This window comes from Oratosquilla oratoria, chromosome 9 (assembly GCF_046742065.1).
Source record: "Oratosquilla oratoria isolate Oo_2021 chromosome 9, ASM4674206v1, whole genome shotgun sequence".
In the NCBI taxonomy this organism is placed as follows: Eukaryota; Metazoa; Arthropoda; class Malacostraca; order Stomatopoda; family Squillidae; genus Oratosquilla; species Oratosquilla oratoria.
The window spans coordinates 41,191,270-41,216,269 of NC_134785.1; the positions used below are offsets into that span (position 1 = coordinate 41,191,270).

At 39.1% G+C, this 25,000-nt stretch overlaps 2 protein-coding genes across 4 annotated transcripts in view; one reads left to right on the forward strand and one right to left on the reverse strand.

The window, feature by feature from the left end:
* The window catches only part of LOC143028335 (uncharacterized), a 279,954-nt gene that overhangs the window by 149,142 nt on the left and 105,812 nt on the right, over window positions 1-25,000 (reverse strand). The window lies entirely within an intron of this gene.
* The window catches only part of LOC143028333 (uncharacterized), a 73,019-nt gene that overhangs the window by 38,224 nt on the left and 9,795 nt on the right, over window positions 1-25,000 (forward strand). The window contains exons 4-8 of one of the 2 annotated variants that reach the window (XM_076190267.1): window positions 1,090-1,310; window positions 2,275-2,432; window positions 3,600-3,728; window positions 5,325-5,901; window positions 7,604-7,996. In XM_076190267.1, coding sequence (XP_076046382.1) covers window positions 1,090-1,310; window positions 2,275-2,432; window positions 3,600-3,728; window positions 5,325-5,901; window positions 7,604-7,996 — 1,478 coding nt within the window. The remainder of the gene's footprint in view (window positions 1-1,089; window positions 1,311-2,274; window positions 2,433-3,599; window positions 3,729-5,324; window positions 5,902-7,603; window positions 7,997-25,000) is intronic. The other variant, XM_076190268.1, reaches the window with a different exon arrangement.

Genomic DNA, 25,000 nt, shown 5'->3' on the forward strand with positions numbered 1-25,000 from the left:
ATAAATAGAGAAGTCGCTGTATTTTTTAACTACATGTATATATATATATATATATATATATATATATATATATATATGTATATATATATATATATATATATATATATATGTGTGTGTGTGTGTGTGTGTGTGTGTGTGTGTGTGTGTGTGTGTGTGTGTGTGTGTGTGTGTGTGTGTGTGTGTGTGTGTGTGTGTGTGTGTGTGTGTGTAGGTGCGCGAAAGAAGGAAATTAAAGAAAAATGTGGAAAAAGTATAAGTAAGGGGATGAGATGTACAAGGGGAGAAAGTGGCAGCTGATTTGAAGTGAGTATGTAGGGAGAGAGAATGGAGGGAGTGGATAGTTTTAGATACTTGGGTGCGAATGTGACGGGAAAGAGAGGAGTGGAGGTGGAGGTAGAATGTAGATTGAGAGAAGCGAGTAAATGCCTTGGGGGATTAAAAGGTGTAATGAGAAATAGACATTTGGGAGTGGATGCTAAAAGGAGATTGTATGAAGGAGTAATTGTGCCGACAGCACTGTATGGGGCAGAAGCATGGAACATAAGAAAGGAGGAGTTTGAATGTGTTTGAGATGATCTTATATATAACTGATCTATGGGTAATGCTGTGACCTTACACGCACACACACACACACCCAACTCCCCGCCCACGAAGGCTGAATTAACAACTCGCAGCGCAGCGATACTGAAATTACTTTAACCCTGGGCGGGATTCGAACCCGGACCGTCGTAGTGGCAGCCGGGAACACTAACCATTGTGTGTGTGTGTGTGTGTGTGTGTGTGTGTGTGTGTGTGTGTGTGTGTGTGTGTGTGTGTGTGTGTGTGTGTGTGTGTGTGTGTGTGTGTGTGTGTCAGTGTGAGTGTTTGTGTGTGTGTGTGTGTGTGTGTGTGTGTGTGTGTGTGTGTGTGTGTGTGTGTGTGTGTGTGTGTGTGTGTGTGTGTGTGTGTGTGTGTGTGTGTGTGTGTGTGTGTGTTTGTGTGTGTGTGTGTGTGTGTGTTATCATTTATTTATTTATCCATTTATTTATTTGTCTATTGATAGGGTGCATGAGAACTAATGTTCTTCCCTCCCTCGTGTATTCTCGACAGGTTCCTCCTGGTGGGGATTTGGGTCTTCTCGCTCCTGTTCTGCGCTTTGCCCATGCTGGATGTGGGCGAGTATGCCCTCCAGTACCCAGGGACCTGGTGCTACCTCTCCCTTCACCCGTGTTCCACCACTCCCCTCCGCCACCTCCTCTACGCCAACACCTTCGCCCTCTTCAACGTCGTCTGCCTCGTCTTCCTCGTCTTCTGCAATGTCGTCGTCGTCGGTACGTTGGCTTTGGTTCCCGAAGACGCTAACCACTATTTCAGTGAATGAGTCAACAAGGTCTTGGCTCATGTGTTAGACTGGTGATCGACAGCTCTTACATTTCCGTATGAGAGTTGGGAGTTCATGTATAGCCCGATCTGTGAGTAATGCTGTGACTTTACACACATACACACATACACAAACACCATGTGTGTGTGTATATGTGATTCACCATGGTCTTGGATCACGTGTTGGACTCGTGATCGACAGCTATTTCTCTCCCGGAAGAGAGCTTAGAACTCATATATGACCGATCTATGGGTAATACTGTGACCTTACACGCACACCCCCAACTCCCCGCCCACGAAAGTTGGAGTAACGACTCGCAACGCAGCGATACTGTAACAATTTCAGCCATGGGCGGGATTCCCGGCCGTCACTACGGCCGGGAACTCTAACCACTGCGCCACGAGTTGTGTGTTTGTGTTCATGTGCGTGCTCGCGGGTGCTTGTATAGTATGTGTTCGTGAGTATTCTGTTTATGCATGTGAATATTTACTCAAGTCAGGTAGTAAAGTGCATTACACCAAACTATTCGTTCACGGCGAACACAGATTTCCACTCGATAACGGCACTTAAGAACAGCTCTTCTACGTATCTGATTCTCTCCAATTTTTTTTAACATGAAATGCAGGTGCATGGGATGTATATATTATTTCATAAAGAAAACATACTCTCAGGTCACTACGCAAGCACATCACAAGACCTTCAATTATTTATTTACTAATTTATTCATCCATTTTTTTTCGTATATTCATTCATTCATTTGTTCATTCTTTCATGTATTCATTTGTTTATTTATTTATATTTCAATATAATTTTCATTATTTTTTTTTCTTCATTGCCCACGGTACTCGCTGGTCCTGCTGGGGACCATTGAAGATCTACTCGTTGATAAATCGCCTATTGTCTTCCTCCCGCAGGCACCCTCCTGAAGATGCGGATGTTCCGATACAAGTTCTCGCCCTCGAAGTCGTGCCAACCGCACCGGACCTCCAAACAACGCGAACTCGAGGTCGAAATGGTCATCGTCCTCGTCGTCCTCACCTTCGTCTTTACCGTTTCCTGGGCTCCTCTCGACGTGAGTGGCACTCCAATTCAAGGAGGAGGTGGGGTGTTCTGAGGTCCAGATGGACTCTTTGTTTCAGTCGTATGCCTTAATCCCCGAGTTCGAGTCCTCGCAATGGAGAAAAAGTAAACGATCAGGTTGTATTCTTGAACCGATTTTCGTCCTTATGGTAGGAGGGAATAGGGCTTGCTATGGGGTTTCGTCTCTGGCCCCAAAATTTCATTTAAGAACATGGAAATCCTCTGAGCTCGGGTCATTCTACACTATCATTTTTAGTAATGCGACTGCCCCCTCCTCCGCAAAAAAATACCCTATTTACTTTTAGTGACGCGATTGCCCCCCCCCAAAAAAAAAAAAAAAAAGTATTCACAGTCATCAGCTCCCCCAATTCTCTCTTTACACATCACCCTCCCCTCCCCTCCCACTCCCTCCAGGCCCTAAGTGACTATCCTCTCCTCCCTAATTATCCATTTATTATTGTGAAATTCACTTATACTTGCAAAGATTGATTTCCCTTCTTCTCTGAAGTTTCCTTCATTTTATAAAACTTTTTCCTTCTCCTCTTGTTACTTTTTTTTCTAATCCCCCCTCTTTCTCCACCTCCCCCTCCTCCCCCTCCTTCGTCTATTTTTACTCTTCCTTCTCCTTCACTTCCTCCTCTTTCTCCTTCTTGTCCTACTCTTCCTCCTGTTCCTCTTCCTTTTCATCTTCCTTTTCCCACTCTTCCTATTTCTCTTCGTCCTATTATTCCTCCTGCTCCTCTTCCTTTTCATCTTCCTTTTCCCCCTCTTCCTACTTCTCTTCGTCCTATTATTCCTTCTGCTTCTCTTCCTTTTCATCCCCCTGCTTATCCTCTTTCTCTTCCTTTTCATCCTCCTTCTCTTTCTTTACCTCTTCCTCTCCTTCCCCATGCTTCTCCTCCACCTCTTCCTCTTCTTCCTCCCTCTCCAAAACCGTCCAATTACTCTCTCTTTCTGTAGCTGTTGCTACTGTTAGGTACGCTAGATTGCTATGCTCGTATATTTCAGCAGCCGTGTTGAGCGGTGCAGGTACTCTTCAGACTCTGCCGGACCCATATCTTGTTCTCAAGACAAATAAAGTTTGTGGAGATACTCCGTGTACGACTGCACCAACCACACGCAGCGTCCGTATCCTGACCCTCTTTATCTCTTTCTGTAGCTTCGCGTCTTCTTGAACCAGTTCTGGCCCCACGAAAAGAAGGAAGACCATTTCATTGAGTTGGTGTCCATACGCCTCGTCTCTATCAACCAGATCATCGATCCCTGGGCCTACATCATCAGTAGATTCGTAAGTAGACACACCGACTCTTGGGTTGTCGTGACGCTCACTCGCACGCTACAGAGTCCCTTTCCACAGAGAGAGTTTCGACATGACGATATGATAAACGACCCAGGGAGCCATTGTATGGTCAAATTATTGTCATTCGTCCTTACTCTTTGTTCTTGTAATTAATTCTTCGAACCTTTTGTGTTTTTCAACTCAATATACCGGGTTGTTGTTGTGGATTCTATGCACCAACAGTTCTATTATACACAGAGTTGCGGCATCTCCGAACATTCCGTCATTTTGTGGCCAATTTGTGGAGTCGTCGTAATTCTTTGTATATAGGAACTCTAGCACGTTGTGACCAAAGATGAAGTGATGAGTGTTGCGGAAGAAGGGAAGTGGATGAAGGGGAGTACCAGTCAGTTTGTTGTCGAATAGAAGTATTCAAATTATGCAGGCAAGGTCATCATATTCAGACAACAGTGCAGGACTCGTAGTGATGTATATAAGTTGGACAAATTTAGGTTTAAAAGGGAAATATGCAATAACTGGTTTTCTTAGAGTAGTTAACAAATGGAATAGACTTGGTAACCATGCGGTAAGCGCAACGGGTTGTTTTAATAGAAGATGAAATAACTTTATGGATAGGGATGATGGGTGGTAATGGACATGGAACTGTATATGGTCTCTTGCAGTTTCCTTCATTCTTATGTTCTTAACCACTTTGATACGATGATGCTTACGTAGGCGTCATGAGGAGCGTGTGGGTATATGGGAATCCCGGCGTCGACATCTTGATTATATTTATTTTGTATTTGTAGCTGAGTGACCCCCATATTGTGTGAACTGGCCTGATTTTATTTTCTGTGGTTATTAACATTTAGAGTGAAAGAGAACGAGTAATAGAGCTGTAACTTTATATTCTATAATGCGAGTATTGTGATGCATCATCGTACATCAGGCAGCAAAGGCTGCCCGCGAGAATTTGACTCATTTGAAGAGGTTAAGAATAAATTAAATAACTTTATGGATTGGGATGATAGGTGGTAAGGGACATGGAACTGCCCAGCATAGGCCTTTGGTCTTTTACAGTCTGCTCCATTCTTATGTTCTAATGTCCTTCTTATGGTGGTGTATGCTGCCTCAACCAATCGATTCTTTCTGGCCCGATGCAGCCGATGCCGGTTATCTGAGGGCCGTGGGTCTCCTGCAAGAGAGAGACCTCCTGGGAGAACAAATTGATGGGCTAATCTTTGTGCAGAGGACTCGAGAACAAAGAGGGGCAATAATTTTGTTTTCTCTAATTCATTCATTTGTTTCTGGCCTAGAAAGGGGAAGAAGCCTATTGGTAGAGATGAGGAGTTTATTTATTTGTTTATTCTTGCCAATTAGTGAGTTTAAGTTCTATTTTTTTTTTTCGTAGCCGTATAGGGGAAGGTAAATAGGTTGTTTAATTATTCATTATTATTATTATTTCTTCATATTAGTGGATCTAAGTTTTGTTTGTTTATCTGTTTACTTATTATTATTTTTTCATATAAGTATATCTAAGTTTGGTTTCCTTATTTGTTTATCTATTTATTCTTTTATTTTCTTATTTTATTTCTCGTTATGCAGCTGTTCCGCTCCCGGTTCTGCCGATGCTGCCGCACGGGACTTCTGCAGCGCCTCTCCCAGCGGAAGAACTCAAATTCACTGGTGTCCCTTCGGCGAGATTCGGCCAACTCGCAGCGTCGAGAGTCGGCCCGGTCACGCAAAGACTCAGCGACAACGGGCCTTTCCCAGAAGAGACGGGAATCAGACATGTCACTCCGTAAGCATGCTGCAGGTCTGCCTCCTCACCGGGAACCCGGGACCGTGTCCCTGAAGAGGGAGTCTGAGGTAGCTTCCCAGCAGAAGGAGCCTGGAGAGATGCCATGGAGGGAAGGGGACCTGCAGAGAAGAGAGTCAGAGAATCTACTACAGGGGACGGGGGATGCTGGAGAGCCCTCCCTACCCGCGTCCCAGAGGAAGGGTTCTGATGCCGCATCACTGAGGAAAGACTCTGGGAACTCCTCGCAGCTGAGTTCAAAAAGATCTTCGATGTCGGAGACGCCCCTTCTGGCCGATCTCGGGCTCGACCACCTGCGGTACCAGCAGGTCCAGGAGGAGGAGGAACACCTTCAGGAGAACTCCAAGCTCCTTCGTCAGGAAGGTAGATCTCGTGGTCTTCTTCTTCCTCCTCATCTTACCGCTCCTCTTCCTCCTCCCATTGATCCTCTTCCTTATCCTCTTCCTCCTCCTATAGCTTCTCTTCCTTCTCCTGTTCCTCCTCCTACTGCTCTTTTTCCTTCTCTTCTTCCTCCTACTGTTCCTCTTCCTCCTCCTACTACTCCTCTTCCTTCTCCTCTTCCTCCTCCTACTGCTCCTCTTCCTTCTCCTCTTCCTCCTCCTACTGCTCCTCTTCCTACTCTCCTTCCTTCACCTACTGCTCCTCTTCCTTCCTCTACTGCTCCTCCTCTTCCCCCTACTGCTCCTCTTTCTTCTCCTCTTCCCCCCTTCACCTACTGCTCCTCTTCCTTTTCTTCTTCCTATTGCTACTCTTCCTTCTCCTCTTCCTACTGCGCCTCTCCCTTCTCCTCTTCTTCCTCCTACTGCTCCTTTCCTTCTCTTCTTCCACTTGCTCCTCCTCTACACTCACGCTTGTGAGAAATCATGAAGTAAAATATCTGGTTTAGCTGCCATAATCAGTTCATATGGGCTTGGAGAAGATTTTGTTTTACCCATGTCTGTATTAACAGTGTGACAATGCTTGACTGTGGATATGAGGATAGAACGTTCTCAAGCTTGAAATATAGACTTCTTTCCTTTTCTGTAAGATTCCACAATGCCTCTTCTATAGCCTTGGTTGCCTACTTAAGTTCAATGACCGAACTGGAGATATTTTACTACATCGCCATGCATAGTGTTCTTGCTTATTATCAGAGTTCGTATAGACTGCATTCATTCATGTGTTCATCCTAAAACACTGAACTTGCTTCAGACTGATTAACCTTAGTGAAAAAATATAACAGGAAGAAGAAAAGTCTACATTAAGAATAGTGAAGAATTATTCAATTTGAAATGCATACTTCTGTAAAAGAATATATAATATTTTGAAGAATCATTTTCACAGAGAGTGTTGAATGATAGGTAATTTGTTCAGATCCATTTGGGAAGAAGCTCTCCTGCAAGGTAATACGAACAAAGTAGATGCTTGTTTTTCACCTAATCAAGATGGGATCACTCGTCAGATATCTTTTACTCATCTCTGTCAAATGCCAATTAAGCCGCATCCATGCGAGCATCCTGTAATGTCTGTAGACATTAGTGAGAATATTGTTTTAGGTGTAATTCTTGCTACCTTTGTCTACTGAAGACAAGTCAGCAAATTGTTTATGTTTGTCCTCTGCAGACAAAACAGCGTAAGTTGTATACAATTGGTAGCTAACAACAAGTCTAACTAAAGAAACACCATGTGAGGATGGAGCTTTATTAGTACATCATTTTGCTTGTTAGTGCTTTAACAAGTACTTGATAAAACTCTATCATGTGAGATGTCATACTTATAAAGGCTGTGTCCTTATATGGTGTTTTCCTTTGATAGGGGGTGAGTATCAGCAGGCACTGTGCGTGGTGTTTGTATGGTGGATGGGGTTTTGATAGATTTGACCATCAGGCAAGAGTGTCCCTTCATCTTCTCAGTACTCTCACCTCTTCTTAATAACTCCACACCTTTGGGTGATCACTAAGGGAACCTGTTACACCGAAGTTCCTTTATCTTCTTAGTACTCTCATCCATTCTTAATGACTCCACACCATCTGGCAATGGTAAGGAGAACCTGTCATTACGTTTAAGTTTTCACTGGTGTCCCTAGGTCTGGTGAAGGATGACATGAAGCCTGCTTTCCAGCCGACTTTCCTGGGCTCTCCCTTGACCGACTCCTGCAACCACCTCCAGAATGACATTCAAGCACCGAAGGGCATCCTTACTTTGATCAACGAGAAGGAGGAGGAAGAAGTGGAGAAAAGAGAGAAGGAGGAAGAGGAGGAGGAGCAAGAGGAGGAGGAGAAGAAGGACCCTTCAATGGTCCCTCTTCTCCTCTGTTCTTCATCGAGATCCTCTTCCTCTTCCCACTGTATCTCCGAGTCCCACTCGCAGGGTCATGTCTGCCATGGGTGCAGGGATTCCGGCACTGGGTCCTACTCCGAGGAGGAGCACTGGGAGGCCAAGCTGGTTACACCAGAGGAGCTGAAGCTGGATGATAAGGGTTAGGATTTATTCTTTTAAACATGACTCGGCGAAGGAAATCTATTCTATAGCCAAATTCAAAAGTTTGATGACAGTCTTGTGTAGTGTCACTTTCTGATAGTAGAGGACACTTTAGTCACTTTACAAGATTTAGTATAAGAATATATATTTAGATATTATATATGTATATATATATGTATATATATATATGTATATATATATATATATGTATACATACATACATACATGTATATATATATATATATATATATATATATATGTATATATATATATATATATATATATATATATATATATATATATACTGTATATATATATATATACGTGAAGGTGGGTGAGGAAGACATAAATCAGAATCCAAGTTTATTTCTGACTAGTTCGCACAAATAGGCTTCTTCAGAGAAATAATGTAATAAGGAGAAAACAAGGCGAACATATATATATACAGAGCTCACCCAGGACTGTCTCTGTATATTGGGGATTTAGTCCTGTTGTCCGTTACTGAGGGGTCTTTGTTCCGGTGGCGTAATGTCCTAGTTGTTGCTGCTATGGCTGCGATGGATTTTGTCCATTTGATGTCACCCGTTCTTTGGTTAGTATTTTCATTGGTAGCAATATACAGTGCTTCCAATACTTTCCTTTTCTGTTTTTTTTTCTTCTAGTATTTCTGCTGCCTTCCACTGAGGATTAGAGAAAAGGCTCAGCGAACACAGAGCGGATGTCAGATACCATTGCGACACTAGTGCTTTAGTTAATCATATTAAAGAAAAGAGTCTTTTACCGAAAAGGGAGGCAGCAGAAATACTAGAAGAAAACTTAACCAACAGAAAAGGAAAGTACTGGAAGCACTGTATATTGCTACCAATGAAAATACTAACCAAAGAACGGGTGACATCAAATGGACAAAATCCACCGTAGCCATAGCAATAGCAACTAGGACATTACGCCACCGGAACAAAGACCCCTCAGTAACGGACAACAGGACAAAATCCCTAATATACAGAGACGACCCTGGGTGAGCTCTCCGAAGCTCCTCACAGTACCCCGTATATATATGTTCGCCTTGTTTTCTCCTTATTACATTATTTCTCTGAAGAAGCCTATTTGTGCGAAACTAGTCAGAAATAAACTTGGATTCTGATTTATGTCTTCCTCACCCACCTTCACCAACCTGTCACAATGCCTCAACATCAATATATATATATATATACATATAAATATATATATATATATATATATATATATATATACATACATATATATATACATATATATACATATATATATATACATATATATATATATATATACATATATTTATATACATATATATATACATATATATATATATATATATATATATATATATATATATATTGGTAACCAGGAGAAGTGTAGCAAGAGTTAAGGATGTACATGTTCTAAGGGGAGAGAGTGGGGAATTTCAGATAACTTTTTGGTGGAAGGTAAGTTGATAATGGAGGATAGATGGAGAAAGAGGAAAAGGACAGAAGATAGGGAGGTGCTTAAAGTAAACTGCTTAAATGAGAAAGAAAAGGAGGAGTACAAGAAAAAGCTGAGAGAGGAGTGGGAGGGAGTGAAGGATAGAATAGAACTAGGAGTGGAGGAGGAATGGGGATGGTTCAAGGAGGGATTCACAAGGTGTACAAAGATGGTGTGTGGAACAACGAAGACAGGAGGAAATAGAAGGAAGGGTAGTGAGTGGTGGAATGAGAAAGCAAAGGTGGTAGAAAAGAAGAAGCGAGCATTCACAGATTGGTTACAAAATAGGACAAGAAAATCATATGAGAGGTACAAAAAAGAAAAAAGAAAAGAGAAGTAAAGCATAAGATAAAGGAGGCAAAGAGGAGAGCAGATGTGAAATGGGGTAAGATTATGACAGAAAATATTGAAAGTAATAAAAAGATGTTTTGGAAAGAAATTAAGAGAGGAAGAGGAGGCAGATCAAGTAGAGAAGAAAAGGTAAAAGGTGCAGATGGGGAGATGATAATGGAAGAGAAGGCAATAAGAGGAAGATGGGCAAAGTATTTTAGGGAGTTGCTAAATGTGAATGGATGTTAAGAGGAGATTGTATGGAGGAGTGATTGTGCCGACAGCAATGTATGGGGCAGAAACATGGAACATAAGATAAGAAGAGAGGAGGAGTTTTGAATGTGTTTGAGATAAGGTGTCTGAGAAGTATGATAGGGGTTGCTAGGCTGGTTAGAGTGAGAAACAAGGAGGTGAGGAGAAATGCGGGGATGGAAAGGGAGTTGAGAGATGAATTAGACACATGGAAAGAATGAGTGAAGAAAGATTAGTAAAAGAGGTGTGAAGGTAGAGGTAGAAAGGATGAGATGGATGGATGGGGTAAAAGGGGCGTTGGGAAAGAGGGGAATATATGTTGAGGAAGGACAGGAGAAGACAGAAAATAGGGGTGAATGGAGAATGGTTGTGTATGGATGATGCTGTGATGTATGAAAGGGAGTGGGTGGGGGATGGGTGGTGAGGGAGTGTTTATGAAAAAATAATTTGGCACAGTCCAAACTGATTTCTTCCCATCTTCTCTTTTCTGCATGAGGAGATAGGTGTGTGTGTGTGGGGGGGGGGGTCACCGATTTAATGAAGTGGCCTTGCTGTGTATGTGCTGTGTCTTGTGACACTGCTTCTGACCCAGGGCAGTGGATTAGATGCAGGGATGACCCATCATCCTGAAGGAGCCAAGATAAGAGGGAGGGAGGAGGGGTAGATGGGAGTGGAGTATGTGAGGATGGAATGTGTGGGAGTGGATTTTATGCCTTTGGTTTTTGGCTACCTCCCTTTTAAGGGAAGAAAGTCTTTGGTATATATATGTATGTATGTATGCATGTATTTACCTAGTTGTATTTACCTAGTTGTATTTTACGGGAAGGGGAGATATGCTCGTTGTGTCCCGTCTCCTTATCTCGTTTTGTCTAGCCTGTTTTTAAATTCGTGTATCCTTTTTGCACACACCACATTTTCATCTAACTTGTTCCAAACGTCTATTATCCTGTGGGGAAAGCTGCTCTTTTTCAGGTCTCCTATAATTGTCTTTTTTATTTTATTTCAGTGGCCTCTTGTATCTCTACTATCCCATTTTATAAGATCCTCTCTATAAATAATTCCCATGCCTTTCATGATTCTATAAATAGTTATCAAGTCTCCTCTTTCTCTTCTCTGCTCCAATGTCTGTGGTTCAAGTTTTGCCAGCCTCTCATATGATAGTTCTGAGAGCGTTGGTGCTAATTTCGTAATTGCTCTTTGTATTCTTTCAAGTTTTGTTATACATTTTTTATACTTGGTGACCACGTCGTCGCTACATACTCCAATCTTGGTCTAATCAAAGTGACTAGTATTTTCTTCACCATTTCTTCGTCCAGGTATGTAAATGCCACTTTGATTGTTCTTATCAAATTATAAGTTTCTCCAAAAATTTTGTTTATATGTTTCTCATGGGGCATATCATTCATAATAATGACTCCCAGGTCCTCATTTTCGACTTTTTTAATTTCTTCCTCTCCCAATGTATATGATACCACTATTCTTTTTTTGCTTCTTCCAAATTCCATTATACTACATTTTTTAATATTGAATTCCATCTCCCACTTCCTACTCCATTCCCATGCTTTATTGAAATCATTCTGCAGCGACTCACAATCGTCTTCAGTGTTCACTTTTTTCAATAGTTTTGCATCGTCTGCGAAGCACATATAACTTTCAATTCCTTTATCCATGTCATTAATATATATATATATATATATATATATATATATATATATATATATATATATATATATATATATATATATATATGAAACTTGTTAACCCACTGTCGGAGAAAAGAAATCAGAAATACTAATTATATGTATATTTCCTTAAGTACGGACAAGAAAATTCAGCTGTGTTTCTCCACACCAGTAAGGAGGACCACCGCATGGATTGGGAAAAGGCTGAAATTATTTATAAATCCCAGTGTAGTTTTCGAAGAAAAATTATTGAATCCTCTCTCATTAAACACCTACCCAATTTTAATTTATCGAAAGGTCAATGGTCACCAGACTGGATCACATGGATGGCAGCAAACAAATTAATTATGAAAGCAGCAGGACAGATTCCCACATACCAACCCCAAGTAACCTGAGTCCCCTTGTCCGCGTCTCCTAATTGTTCTCTCCCTGTCCATATTTATACTTGTTAACTCTATTCCTTTGTATCATTCTGCTGAAGAGGACCACAGTCAGTGGTCGAAATATACAGATAATTAGTATTTCTGATTTCTTTTCTCCGACAGTGGGTTAACAAGTTTCATTTTACCAATGTGCTATTACATTACGCTGTGCTAATATATATATATATATATATATATATATATATATATATAATGTATATATATATATATATATACATATATATATGTATATATATATATATATATCTATATATCAAACATTATTGGGGCCAATCTGTTCCTTATAGAACTCCACCAATCATTTCATCCCAATTAGAATGTTTGTCTCTTATTACCACTCTCATTTTTCTTTCATGCAAGAAGTACTCCATCCACTTCAGTAGTTTGTTCTGTATTCCTCGTACAGTTTCTAATTTCTTTAGCAACTTCTTATGTGGCAATTTATCAAAAGCTTTTTTTAGGTCTAGGAATGCACAATCAGCTTATCCATCTCTTTCTATTAGTCTTAAATCAGGTTTGTTACACATGATCTTCCTTCTCTAAACCCAAATTGCCTTGGATTTAGTACATTGTTTTTTCCAGATACCTTACCCATCTAATTTTGATTTTTTCTATGACATCTTTTTCGTATTTTCTCTTTCCTTCTCTGCGCTCTTCTACATATTGATTTCTTTATCCAGTATATATTTTCCATTTTTCGGGTCTTTTGTCTTTCCTCCATTTTATCCAAGCTTTATCACTTTTGTCTTTTAACTCACTACATCTTTTGTTGTACCAACATTTTACATATCCCATTTCTTGTTTTTGTCTTGGAACATACTTTTCCACTCCTTCCTTATGAATTTTTGTCAAAAATTTCCATTTCTCTTCTATTGTTGTTTCCTCCTTGTGTATCCTTTCCCAGTCTGCTTTTTGAAAAAATTCTCGCATTTTATCATTTTTTTCCATACATGAATCTTCCCTTTCTATATTGTTCGTTTTTCCCATGTATTTTTCTTCATTTAGTTCCAGTTCAATTAATATGTGATCACTTCTACTTAGTGGTGTCTTATATTCAATCTTGTCCACTATTTCAGGTTCTAATGTGATCATTAGGTCCAGTCTCGATGGTTCTTTCTCATTTCTATACCTAGTATTCTCTTGTATCCATTGTGTCATTGTATGTTCTATAATCATATCAAATAGTACATTTGCCCATAGGTCATCTCCACCTTTCACTGTCATCTCTTCCCAGCAGATTTCTTTACAGTTAAAGTCACCCATTATAAGAATTCTTCCTCCATCTTACATTATCTTATTTAGGGATATCCTTGTGTCTTCTAACATGTTTTGGTGTTTTCTCTCTTCCCACGAAGCCGCTTTAGGAGGCATATAATTTACCACAAACATCCTGCTCTTCTTGTCCCTGTCCTCTATTTCCACCATAATGATTTTCATTCTGTTCTTTCCATATGTAACATTCCTCACATTTATATCCTTCTTAGTCAGGAACATAACTCCACCACCTTGTTTTATTACTCTGTTTCTAATTCAATAATTATATTTACCATGTCCTACATTGTTGGGTGGTAATGGATCTTTCAATTTTGTCTCTACAATTCCCATTATGTCAGGTTCTTTTTCTTTCAGGTAATCATTCATTTCATTCAAGCCTGTTATTAAGCTATCAATATTTGTGAAAGACACTTTTGATTTTCTGTTACCTCCATCCTGTTTTCTGTTTCCTTTCTGTTTTTCTCTCCTATGAATCATTTCCTCACTTTCATATCTACTACTCTCCAATAGAATTTCTCTTTGTCTAACTCTGTTCTGTTCTCGTTGTTTTGCTTAGCTTCTGTTCTTTTTGCTTTCTCTTCCTCTCTTTCCTCTTTATTCATCATTCTTTTTATCCATACCTGTTTGTACTGATCACTTTTTGGTAGTTTCCTTGTTTTTGATAAGACATTCTCTGTTGTCGTTTGTGACCTGAACTTAATCTTAATTGGTCAGGTCTTGTCTATGCTGTATTTCCCCAGCCTATATATTTCTTCAATTTCTTTCCCTATTTCCGGTTCACCTTCTTGAAATATTTTTAGTACCTTATTTACTTTTTCTTTCTCATCCCCCACTCTTGTACTCCTATTTGGATTATGCTTCTCTTCCATTCCTAATATACTTATACATTTCTTTTTAACTGCAAAGTCTCTTACTATATTCCCCTTCTCTCTCATCACTTTAATAACTGTGTCCTTAGTGTGTTCTTTCATCTGTTGTTTCCCTATATCTTTAAATAATTTTTTTTTATCCTCTTGCACTTTTTTCTAACCACTTACCTCTTTTGTTATGGACTCTTTATTCTCTTTATTATTCCTCTTTAATTCCTCACTCTCATCCTTTATTTCTTTTAACCGTCTTTTTAATTCTTCTATTTCTTTAGTTATGTTTTGATTTTTCTTCTTTAGTTCTTCCAATTTATCAACTCTTTGTGTAATTATTACGAGTTGGCTAAACCTAACCTCACATGATTCGTTTGATTTGGTTAGTTTTGCCTCTAGACTTGCTAATCGGGGGAGGTTGTCATGTCCTCCCTCATTAAATCCATAGAAATAATTATCTCCACTTTCTATTGAGCTGCTCTTATCTATATTTCTACTCTTAATTCCTTTACTTGTTCGACATCGGCTGTGTCTACACATCTTTTATTGTTTACACCCCTTTTGACGTTTGAGGCTTGTTCATCCCATTCCTCATTTCCTTCCATTTTCTTCAATAATTCCTCCCGTTCTCCTCTTTATTTTATCTGCCCACTACACCACGAGCTTTCCCCTTTCATTCTAATACAACACAGGTACTCCCTCGTCGCTGAAATTCACGAAAATTGCTGTTTTTTCGGAGCTCCAAGCTTGTTGTATTTTACGGGAAGGGGAGCTATGCTCATAGTGTCCCGTCTCCATATCTCGTTTTTATCTAGACTGTATTTAATTTCGTGTATCGTATTGGACACACACACCACATTCTCATCTAACTTGTTCCAAACGTCTATTATCCTGTGGGGAAAGCTGTTCTTTTTCAGGTCTCTTCTATAGTTGTCTTTCTTGATTTTCTTTCCGTGTCCTCTTGTATCTCTACTATCCCATCTTATTAGATCCTCTCTATCAATAATTTCCATACCTTTCATGATTCTGTAAATAGTTACCAAGTCTCCTCTCTCTTTTCTTTGCTCTAATGTCTGTAGTTCAAAATATATTTTTATCAGAATTTGTTTTTCCATACACAATTCTTCCCTTTCTATATTGTTATTTTCCCATGTATTTTTCTTCATTTAGCTCTAGTTCTACTAATATGTGATCACTTTTATTTAATGATGTCTTACATTCAATCTTGTCCACTATTTCAGGTTCTGATGTTATTATTAGGTCTAGTCTCGATGGCTCCTCCTCATTTCTATACCTAGTATTCTCTTGTATCCATTGTGTCATTGTATGTTATATAATCATTTCAAGGAGTGCATTTCCCTATAGGTCATCTCTACCTTTCACTGTCATTTCTTCCCAGCAGATTTCTTTACTATTAAAGTCACCCATTATAATTATTCTTCCTCCATCTTCCATTATCTTATCTAGTGTTATCCTTGTATCTTCAAACATATTCTTGTGTTCTCTCTCTTCTAATGAAGCCGTTTTAGGAGGCACATAATTTACCACAAACTTCCTGTTCTTCTTGTCCCTGTCCTCTGTTTTCATAATGATCATTTCCACTCTATTCTTTCCATATGTAACATTCCTCACATTTATATCCTTCTTAGTCAGGAACATAACTCCAACAATTTGTTTTACTTCTCTGTTTCTAATTCAATAATTATATTTACTATGTCCTACACTGTTGGGTGGTAATGGGCCTTTCAATTTTGTTTCCACAATTCCCATTATGTCAGGTTCCTTTTCCATCAGGTAATCATTCAGTTCATTCAAGCCTGTTATTAATCCATCTATATTTGTGAAGGATACTTTTAATTTTCTGCTACCTCCATCCTGTTTTCTGTTTCCCTTCTGTTTTTCTCTACTATGAATAATTTCCTCACTTTCATATCCACTACTCTCCAATAGAATTTCTCTTTGTCTAACTCTGCTCTGTTCTCGTTTTTTCCCTAGCTTCTATTCTTTTTTGTTTTCTTTTTCTCTCTTTTCTCTTTATTCATCTCTCTTTTATCCATACCTGTTTGTACTGATCACTTTTTGCTAGTTTCCCTGTTTTTGATAAGACATTCTCTACTGTCGTTTGTGACCTGAATTTAACCTTAATTGGTCTGGTATAGTCTAAGCTGTATTTCCGAAGTCTATATATTTTTTTCGATTTCTTTCCCTATTTCCTGTTTACCTTCTTGAAATATTCTTAGTACCCTGTTCACTCTTTCTTTCTCCTCTCTTATTCTTGTACTCCTATTTGGATTATGCTTCTCTTCCATTCCTAGCATAATTATACATTTCTTTTTATCTACTAAGTCTCTTGTTATATTTTCCTTTCTCTCATCACTTTGATAACTGTGTCATTAGTGTGTTCCTTCATCTGTTGTTTCACTATTTCTCTAAATCAAATTTTGCTATTTTCCTGATCCTTTTTCCAACCTCTTCTTCTATGGACTCTTTATTCTCTTTATTATTCCTCTTTAATTCCTCATTCTCATCCTTTACTTCTTTTAACTGTCTTTTTAATTCTTCTATTTCTTTATTTAGGTTTTGGTTCTCCTTTACTTCTTCCAATTTATCAACTCTTTGTGTAATCAGTGCAAGTCGACTGAACCTAACCTCCCATTGTTTGTTCATTTTTGTTAGTTTTGCCTCTAGACCTGCTGATCGGGGGAATTTGTCATCTCCTTCCTTATTAAATCCACGGAAATAATTATCTCCACCTGCCATTGCGCTGCTCTTATCTATGTTTCTAATTTTCAAATTTTTACTAATTTCTTCAACTTCATCTCTGTCGTCTGCGCATATTTTCTTCCATTTTCCTCAGTAATCCCTCCCCTTCTCCTTTTTCTTCACCTTCCCACTACACCACGAGCTTCCCCTTCTCTACTAATACAACACAGGTACTCCTCGTCGTTGAGATCCACGAAAATATGTTGTTGTTTTTTAGTTTCAATCTTCGTTGTCACTTCGACTGTCGTGTGTGTGTGTGTACATATATATATGTATATATATACATATATATATATATATATATATATATATGTGTGTGTGTGTGTGTGTGTGTGTGTGTGTGTGTGTGTGTGTGTGTGTATGTATGTATATCAAGGACTACTATTACACAGGACATGCACACCCAGATCCCTGTTTTCCCACTAGATCTATTATTTTTTTCTTTTTTTTTTTTTTTGCCTCAGTCTAGTAGTCTAGTGGTTTTTCGTCATAGATATCAAGAATCTATTATATTTTGAAGATCCTAATAAAAACGTTTAATTTTGCATTACGGAGCCAAATTCTTGGATCCAGATTTGGAGCCAGATACTAGATTGAACAAATTTGTGCCAAACACAGAAAAATAGTGCCAGATCTGGCACCAAAAGTGCTAAATTGGCAACCCTGCCTACTGATCACGCAACCATCCTACAAAGTACAAAATATAGCAGGCTGTCGCGCTCGCGTCTAAGTTTGTACCTGTTTTCGCAAAATGTTATTTTTCTGCATTATTTCTGTCTAATACTTCTCGAATTATTCCATGAAAGCACGATTTGTCATTGAGAGGTTTTGAAATTTAGCTATAATACATTCACACGTACAGTTACTATGAGTTGAATGTATATCATCATACGAACTCCATAGAAATTGTCAGTCAAATTGGCGCACTTGTTATTTGCATATAGTATGTTTGCGTGATTGATTGGTTACATTAGTATATAGATGGTTGCAGGACGGTTAAGGTTTGTATTATCCGAATTATTAGTTTGTACAATTTTTTATGTGCAGAATCGTAAAGAGCAATGCAACAGCAGTCTTGCCTGTATACAAGTGACGAGATTAGCTCATAGTTGTCTACTTGACTAACTAGTGATTGGTTGAGAAAGTTTGGATTATTGCACCATTACAGGCAGTGGTAATTAGTTTGATGTATACAGTTTTCTAACTTCAAAATGTTTTCATGTGTATGTTGTGTAATATAATTCGAATCTAGAAGATTTTTTTTTGTTCAATGTAGTAGTTTTTGGCAAGCTGTCTAGGTTTTTTTCATTTTCCAGAGTGACAGCACTGGTCCAGTGTGCTACTAGCAATGGAAGTGTTAAGGTTGTGTTACTCCGTCTTTCCCGCGTGGCTGCATTTAGAAGTGGATTGTATTTGTTTACATAGGTTCTTGCTGATTTTGTGTATTCAAAATCCCGAATAAGTGTGGTGTTGTGAACTGCAACGGTAATTATAACAAGGATAACAGGTGCCGGGTGTTTCGACTGCCAAAAGACCGTTATGAAAGACAGAAGTGGATTGATGTGCTGCCACCACGTAAGAACTTTGTTGTTGATTCTGACAGATTTTTCATTTGTGAGAAACACTGGGGTCCCATCACGCCTTCTATCAATTTGCCTGGTGGTTCTACGCGACCTGCGATCCCTCTCAGTGTCTTCAATGTCCCTGCTTCATGTCTGCCATCTTCAAAACCTGTACCTCGCCCGGCGAAGGCCGAAGACAAGCAACTGAGGCATTTTCTTCAGAAAGATACGATTACTTCATTTAATGCTTTTAGACCTGAACGTGACCTACAGCAGCAGTACAAGAACTTAATTATTTCAAGATCGGAAGAAAAGTTTGTGTGTCTGTTCATGACAGAAAATTTCAGTGAGTGCAGACTGTCTGTGATTGTCGAAAACACGCCCACGTTAAGTAGCCCACTGATCTGCCGTGCATTCAAGAAGGGCATTAGTGTACCACCGGGTAAGACACTTCTTCCCAACAATGGTTTGAGGTCGTAAGGTCAGTTCGCCGAAGCTGTGCGCGTAGCAATTAACTATGACATCCCGTTTGACAAAAAGATTGAGATTATTGTCACTCTTCTTCAAAACCCACACGTCAGCCTGTGTAAACACCGAGAATGAGAAGATGCTGGTATTTTTGACACGCCAGTTGGAACTTTTATCACAGGAACAGTTTTCCATGAATGGTTATTGTTTTGCTCTTGAATCATATCCCAAGTGTAGTTATGAGCAGCTCAGAGACTTTTTGGTGCTGCCAAGGAAACGCAAGCTGCAATACATCACTTCATCTATTGACAAGGATCAGGTGATGAGGGAAACATTTGCCAAATTGAAGACATGCTTTTTGCTGATGATGCCGCTGTCACCTCCCACAATGAGCAAGAACTCCAGCGCCTCATGGACAGGTTTTCCCAGGCCAGCAAAGACTTCGGAATGACCATCAGCCTAAAAAAGACCTATGTGCTGAGTCAGGATGTGGACACTCCACCAGCTATCTATATCGACGACTACCAACTCGAAGTCGTACACCAGTTCACACACCTGGGATCCACCATCAGCGACAACCTATCCCTTGACGCCGAGATCAACAAGCGCATCGGCAAGGCTGCTACGACCCTAGGACGCCTCACCACCCGCGTCTGGGAGAACCAGAAGCTGACAACGTCAACTAAGATGGCAGTGTACAACGCGTGCATTGTCAGCACTCTCCTCTACGGCAGCGAAACATGGACGACCTACTCGAAGCAGGAGCGCAAACTGGGTAACTTCCATCTGCGCTGCCTTCGCCGCATCCTTGGCATCCGCTGGAGTGACAAGATTACCAATGCCCAGGTACTCGAGCGAGCAGGTATTCCCACCATATTCACATTGCTAAGGCAGCGCAGACTTCGATGGCTCGGCCATGTGCGAAGGATGGAAGATGGACGCATCCCCAAAGACATCCTTTACGGTGAACTTGTCTCCGGCAAGAGAAACGTTGGTCGACCCCAACTGCGCTACAAAGATGTCTGCAAGCGTGACATGAAAGCCCTGGACATCAACACTGAGAACTGGGAAGAGGTAGCAGCCGACCGCAGCAAATGGCGCAGTGTTCTTCACAAGCAGCTGAAGTCTGGAGAGGAAAAAATTCTGGCCACAGCCAGTGAGAAGAGAGCCAAACGGAAGACACACACCCCAGCAGCCACTCCAACAAGCAGCAAATGCGGCCGAGACTGCCACTCCCGCATCGGGCTCACCAGCCACAGCCGTCACTGTCGCTACCAAAATCATGACTTTCTCCGGCGCAATATCCATAGTCGATATCGACTGACGGAGGCCTACTATATATATATGTATATATATATATATACATATATATGTATATATATATATACATATATATGTATATATATATATATATGCATATATATATTTAGTAGTCTCCAGTCATAAAGTGGTACATTGTGACGCGGGTCCGTAGAGGTGTCACTAAATTCCCTTGAATTTTTGATTGAATGAAACTTTTGCAGGTACTATCCAATGCGGAGTAGCCTACTGCCATGATCACTGACATGATAAAATCATGTTCGTCGTGTTTACAATACAAAGTAAAATATTGTCATGATAAAGATGTTGATGCTAGTCATACCATGAATATAGTGATAATGGTGACCATTTTCATAGTATTATTTATTTTTCTATCTGTTTATCTATTCGTTTTTTCATTTATTACTTATTTGTTTATTTACTCACTTATTTGTTTCTTAATTCTTAATTCCTAAGCTTCGAAAAGCCTTTCCAGATTATTTTGTTCCCAGAAGCTCTCCCAGAGTTTTTGGCTTCCAAAAGTCTTTCCAGACTCCTACTTTTCGAAAAGTCTCTACAAAGTTATTCGCTTCCAAATCCCTATCCAGATTATCTCGTTCCCAGAAGCCTTTCCAAAGTGCTTCTCTCTTAAAAAACTTTCCAGAATCATGTCCGTAGAGTCTTTTCCAATGTCCTTCGTTTCCAAAACCATTTAAAAAGTCCTTAGTTCCTAGAAACCTTTTCAAAGTCTTTCGCTTCCAAAAGTATTTTCCAGATTCCCTTTCTTCGAAAAAACATTGCATAGTCCTTCTCTCTCAAAAGCCTTTTCAGAGCCCTTCTTCGCCAAAATCATTTGTTAATGCCATGGCTTTGAAAAGCCTTTTCACAATCTTTTGTTCCCTGAAGCCTTTCCAAACTCTTTTGCTTCCAAATACCCTTCCATCTTGCGGTTACAGAGTTGACTATTCTCGCTTCCGTCTGACGCCACCAGACGATTTTATTCAGCTTAGGGGAGGCCCTCGAGGTATAATATATATATATATATATATATGTTGATGTATATATACATATATGATATATGTATATATATATATATATATATATATATATATATATATATTATACCCGAAGTAGCGTGACGAGTGGGGTGACCAAAAGAAAGATGTTTGGCGTAGGACAGCGGGAAGTAATGTTGCCCGTCGGCTGCTACGGAGCGAGAGAAGAAAAGCGGGTGAAGACGGGTGTACAGCAGTGGACCGCGCCAGGAGACCAGGAGGAGGAGCTGCAGCAGCCGAAGACCCGCCGCCGGCTTGAAGCTGGCAAGGTCCTTCGGAAGACCTCACCTCCGGGTCCACCCGCCGCCCCTCCAGCTGCTCTGCCCGGGTTCTCCTGCGTCGGGTCGTGGCGGGGGCGACGGGGGCTTACGGACCCAGGGCGAATCGAATGGATAAAGAAAAATAAACAAAAACTTATCGGACTCAACTGTGAATATGAAAATTAATGATGGAAAAAGAAAAATAACTAATGCCTCTTAAATAATGGCCTTATAAAAAAAAAAAAAAATTACGGCCAACAATACAGTAAAAAAAAAAAAAAAAAAAAAAAATAATAATAATAATAATAATAGATAAATAAATAAACAAATAAAAAAACACAAGAGGCCTGACATAATTCCAAAGATATTGTGATGAGCGTCTTCACCCTTTTCTTCCTCCTACTTCACGCTGTCTTTATTGCCAAACATTTTTTTTTTTTTTTCATTTTTAACTTAATTCTATGTCTTTCTTTTGGTACTCACCCCAATGTCCGCTGTCGGTGGCCTTGTCCCTCTTGTTGCGGCAGGTCAGGCAGTCCATCTTGTCCTGGGCCTGGCGAAGTCCTCTCCCGAAAGCTTCCAGCTTCTTCTTGATCAGTTGTCCGAATTTCATTACTACCGTACACGACCTGGGGAGGGGACCCGAGAGAGGTCGAGCCCCTCCTTCCCCCCCGGCGGGGACATCTCGTATGATCCCCCTGGGCACACACAAACACACACACACGTTGTTGCTTTGTTGTTGTTGTTGTTGTTGTTATTATTGTTATTGTTTCTTTAGTTGATTTGTTGTTGTTTTATTATTTTGTTGTTTTTGTAGTTTTGTTGCTCTTTGTTGTTGTGTTTCTGCTGTTGTTGTAGTTGTGCAATTGTTGTACTTTCTCCGATATGTCAATGTTTTTAATGAGATTCGGTGACCATACGGAAACAGCATATTCCAAATATGGACGAACTAACGATTTTTTAAGTCAAAAGATCGCGCAATCCCTCCTAGAATCTTATTTGCTTTCTCAGAGGCTGAAATACACTGCTTAGATTATTTGAGATCGTTACTGATAATTACGCCGAGATCCTTTTCACTATCCACTTTTGTTAACGAATTTCCAAATAACTTGTAATTTGGAATCAGTTTTGTGGCTCGCCGTTGTACTTTCTCCGATATGTCAATGTTTTTAATGAGATTCGGTGACCATACGGAAACAGCATATTCCAAATATGGACGAACTAACGATTTTTTAAGTCAAAAGATCGCGCAATCCCTCCTAGAATCTTATTTGTTTTCTCAGAGGCTGAAATACACTGCTTAGATTATTTGAGATCGTTACTGATAATTACGCCGAGATCCTTTTCACTATCCACTTTTGTTAACGAATTTCCAAATAACTTGTAATCGTACATACTGTTATTTTCACCTATGTGCATAACCTTGCATTTACTTGTGTTAAATTTCATCACCCACTTTTCAGACCACTGTTGTAATTTATCTAAACCTTCTTGAAAATATAATTGATTTAAGTGATCATTTGCCATTCCGCACAATTTTGTATCATCAGCAAATTTGGAAACAATAGATTTTAGTCCGTGGCCTATATCATTTATATATACTATGAATAGAAGTGGCCCAAGAACGGAACCCTGAGGAACTCCATTCGTAACATTTTACCATCTAGAAGTTTTGCCATTTAAAACAACTCTCTGCTTTTGATCAACCAATTTCTAATCCAACTTAATCGGTTACCATTTACTCCGTGTGAACCTAATTTAGTAAGTAGTCTTTCGTGTGGGACGGTATCAAAAGCTTTTGCAAAGTCTAGATATATTAAATCTATATTGTTTCCTTTGTCAACTCGAGATGACTGTGTTGTAGAATTCGAGTAAGTTAGTCACGCAAGAACGTTTTCGTCTGAATCCATGCTGGCTATCATCAAATAGTTACTTTCTAAATGATGTTCGATAGCATCTCTGGTGATAGTTTCCATAATTTTCCTACGATTGAGGTCAAGCTTATAGGCCTGTAGTTATTTGGTTTCTTTTTGTCACCTTTTTTGAATATGGGAGTAACGTTAGCTAGCTTCCATTCTATTGGGACATCTCCGGATATGATGGATTTTTTAATGATAATTTCTAATGGAACAACAATCTCATTTTTCATTTCATTTCTGATTCTTAGATGCCAACCGTCAGGCTCTGGTGTGTTATTAATTTTGAGTGTCTCTATACACCTTTTAATTTTTTCTTTTGTTATATTTACCGTAGTGAATAAGTTCACCTTAGATTTTTCAAAGGTTTCAGTTTAGAGTTCACTTTAAGGTGATTCATTTACGAATACTAAGCTAAAATAGTTGTTCAAAATATCACACATTCCTTCGTTTGAATACTCAAGGTGACCATCAGCAAATAATAGTGGGCCAATGTGATTCCTAATAACCTTTTTATCTCTAATGTAACTATAGAATTCTTTGGGATTCTCCTTGAATTTATCAGCGATATTCATTTCGTATGTCGTTTTCATTTTTTATTATTTTTTTTTTAATCTTTGTATTATTATGTAACTCTGATAGTCATTAGGTGCAACCGAGTACTTGTATATCTTATAAGCCTGTTTTTTTTTTGTTTTTTTTTCGAGCCTGATTTGGGGGACGTCTGTCCTTAAACGGGATGTAAGTATGAAGAATCTTAGTAAGCGTATTTTGAAATATTTCACACATCTGATCTACAGGTCTTTTGCTTAATTTTGCCTCCCATATGTGTGTATATATATATATATATATATATATATATTATATATATATATATATTATATATATATATATATATATATATATATATATATATATATATATATATATATCAAGGACTACTATTAAACAAGACGTGCACAACGAGATTCCTGGCTCCGCTAGCGGAGGCCATTGGTTTCTTTGTAACCTAACATTTTATATTGGACAAATATATCAAAACTAGAAACCTATCATTGTATATAGGACAGATATATCAACTATTGACTTATTCAATGCAGTATAAGTTAATATGAACTTTTATGGTGAAATAAGAAATAATTTTTAAGGCACTGTTATGCTTTGAAATACCAATTTTAGCCGGACTTAACTTGTATTATTGTATGAGGTTAGTAGACACTTTAAAAGAACCCAAGTTGCTATTGTTTTACATTTTACAAAATGGATTATAGTTAAACCTTTGTGATTGCAAACAAACAAAAATTCACACAAATAAACAGACATAGAAGCAAAAG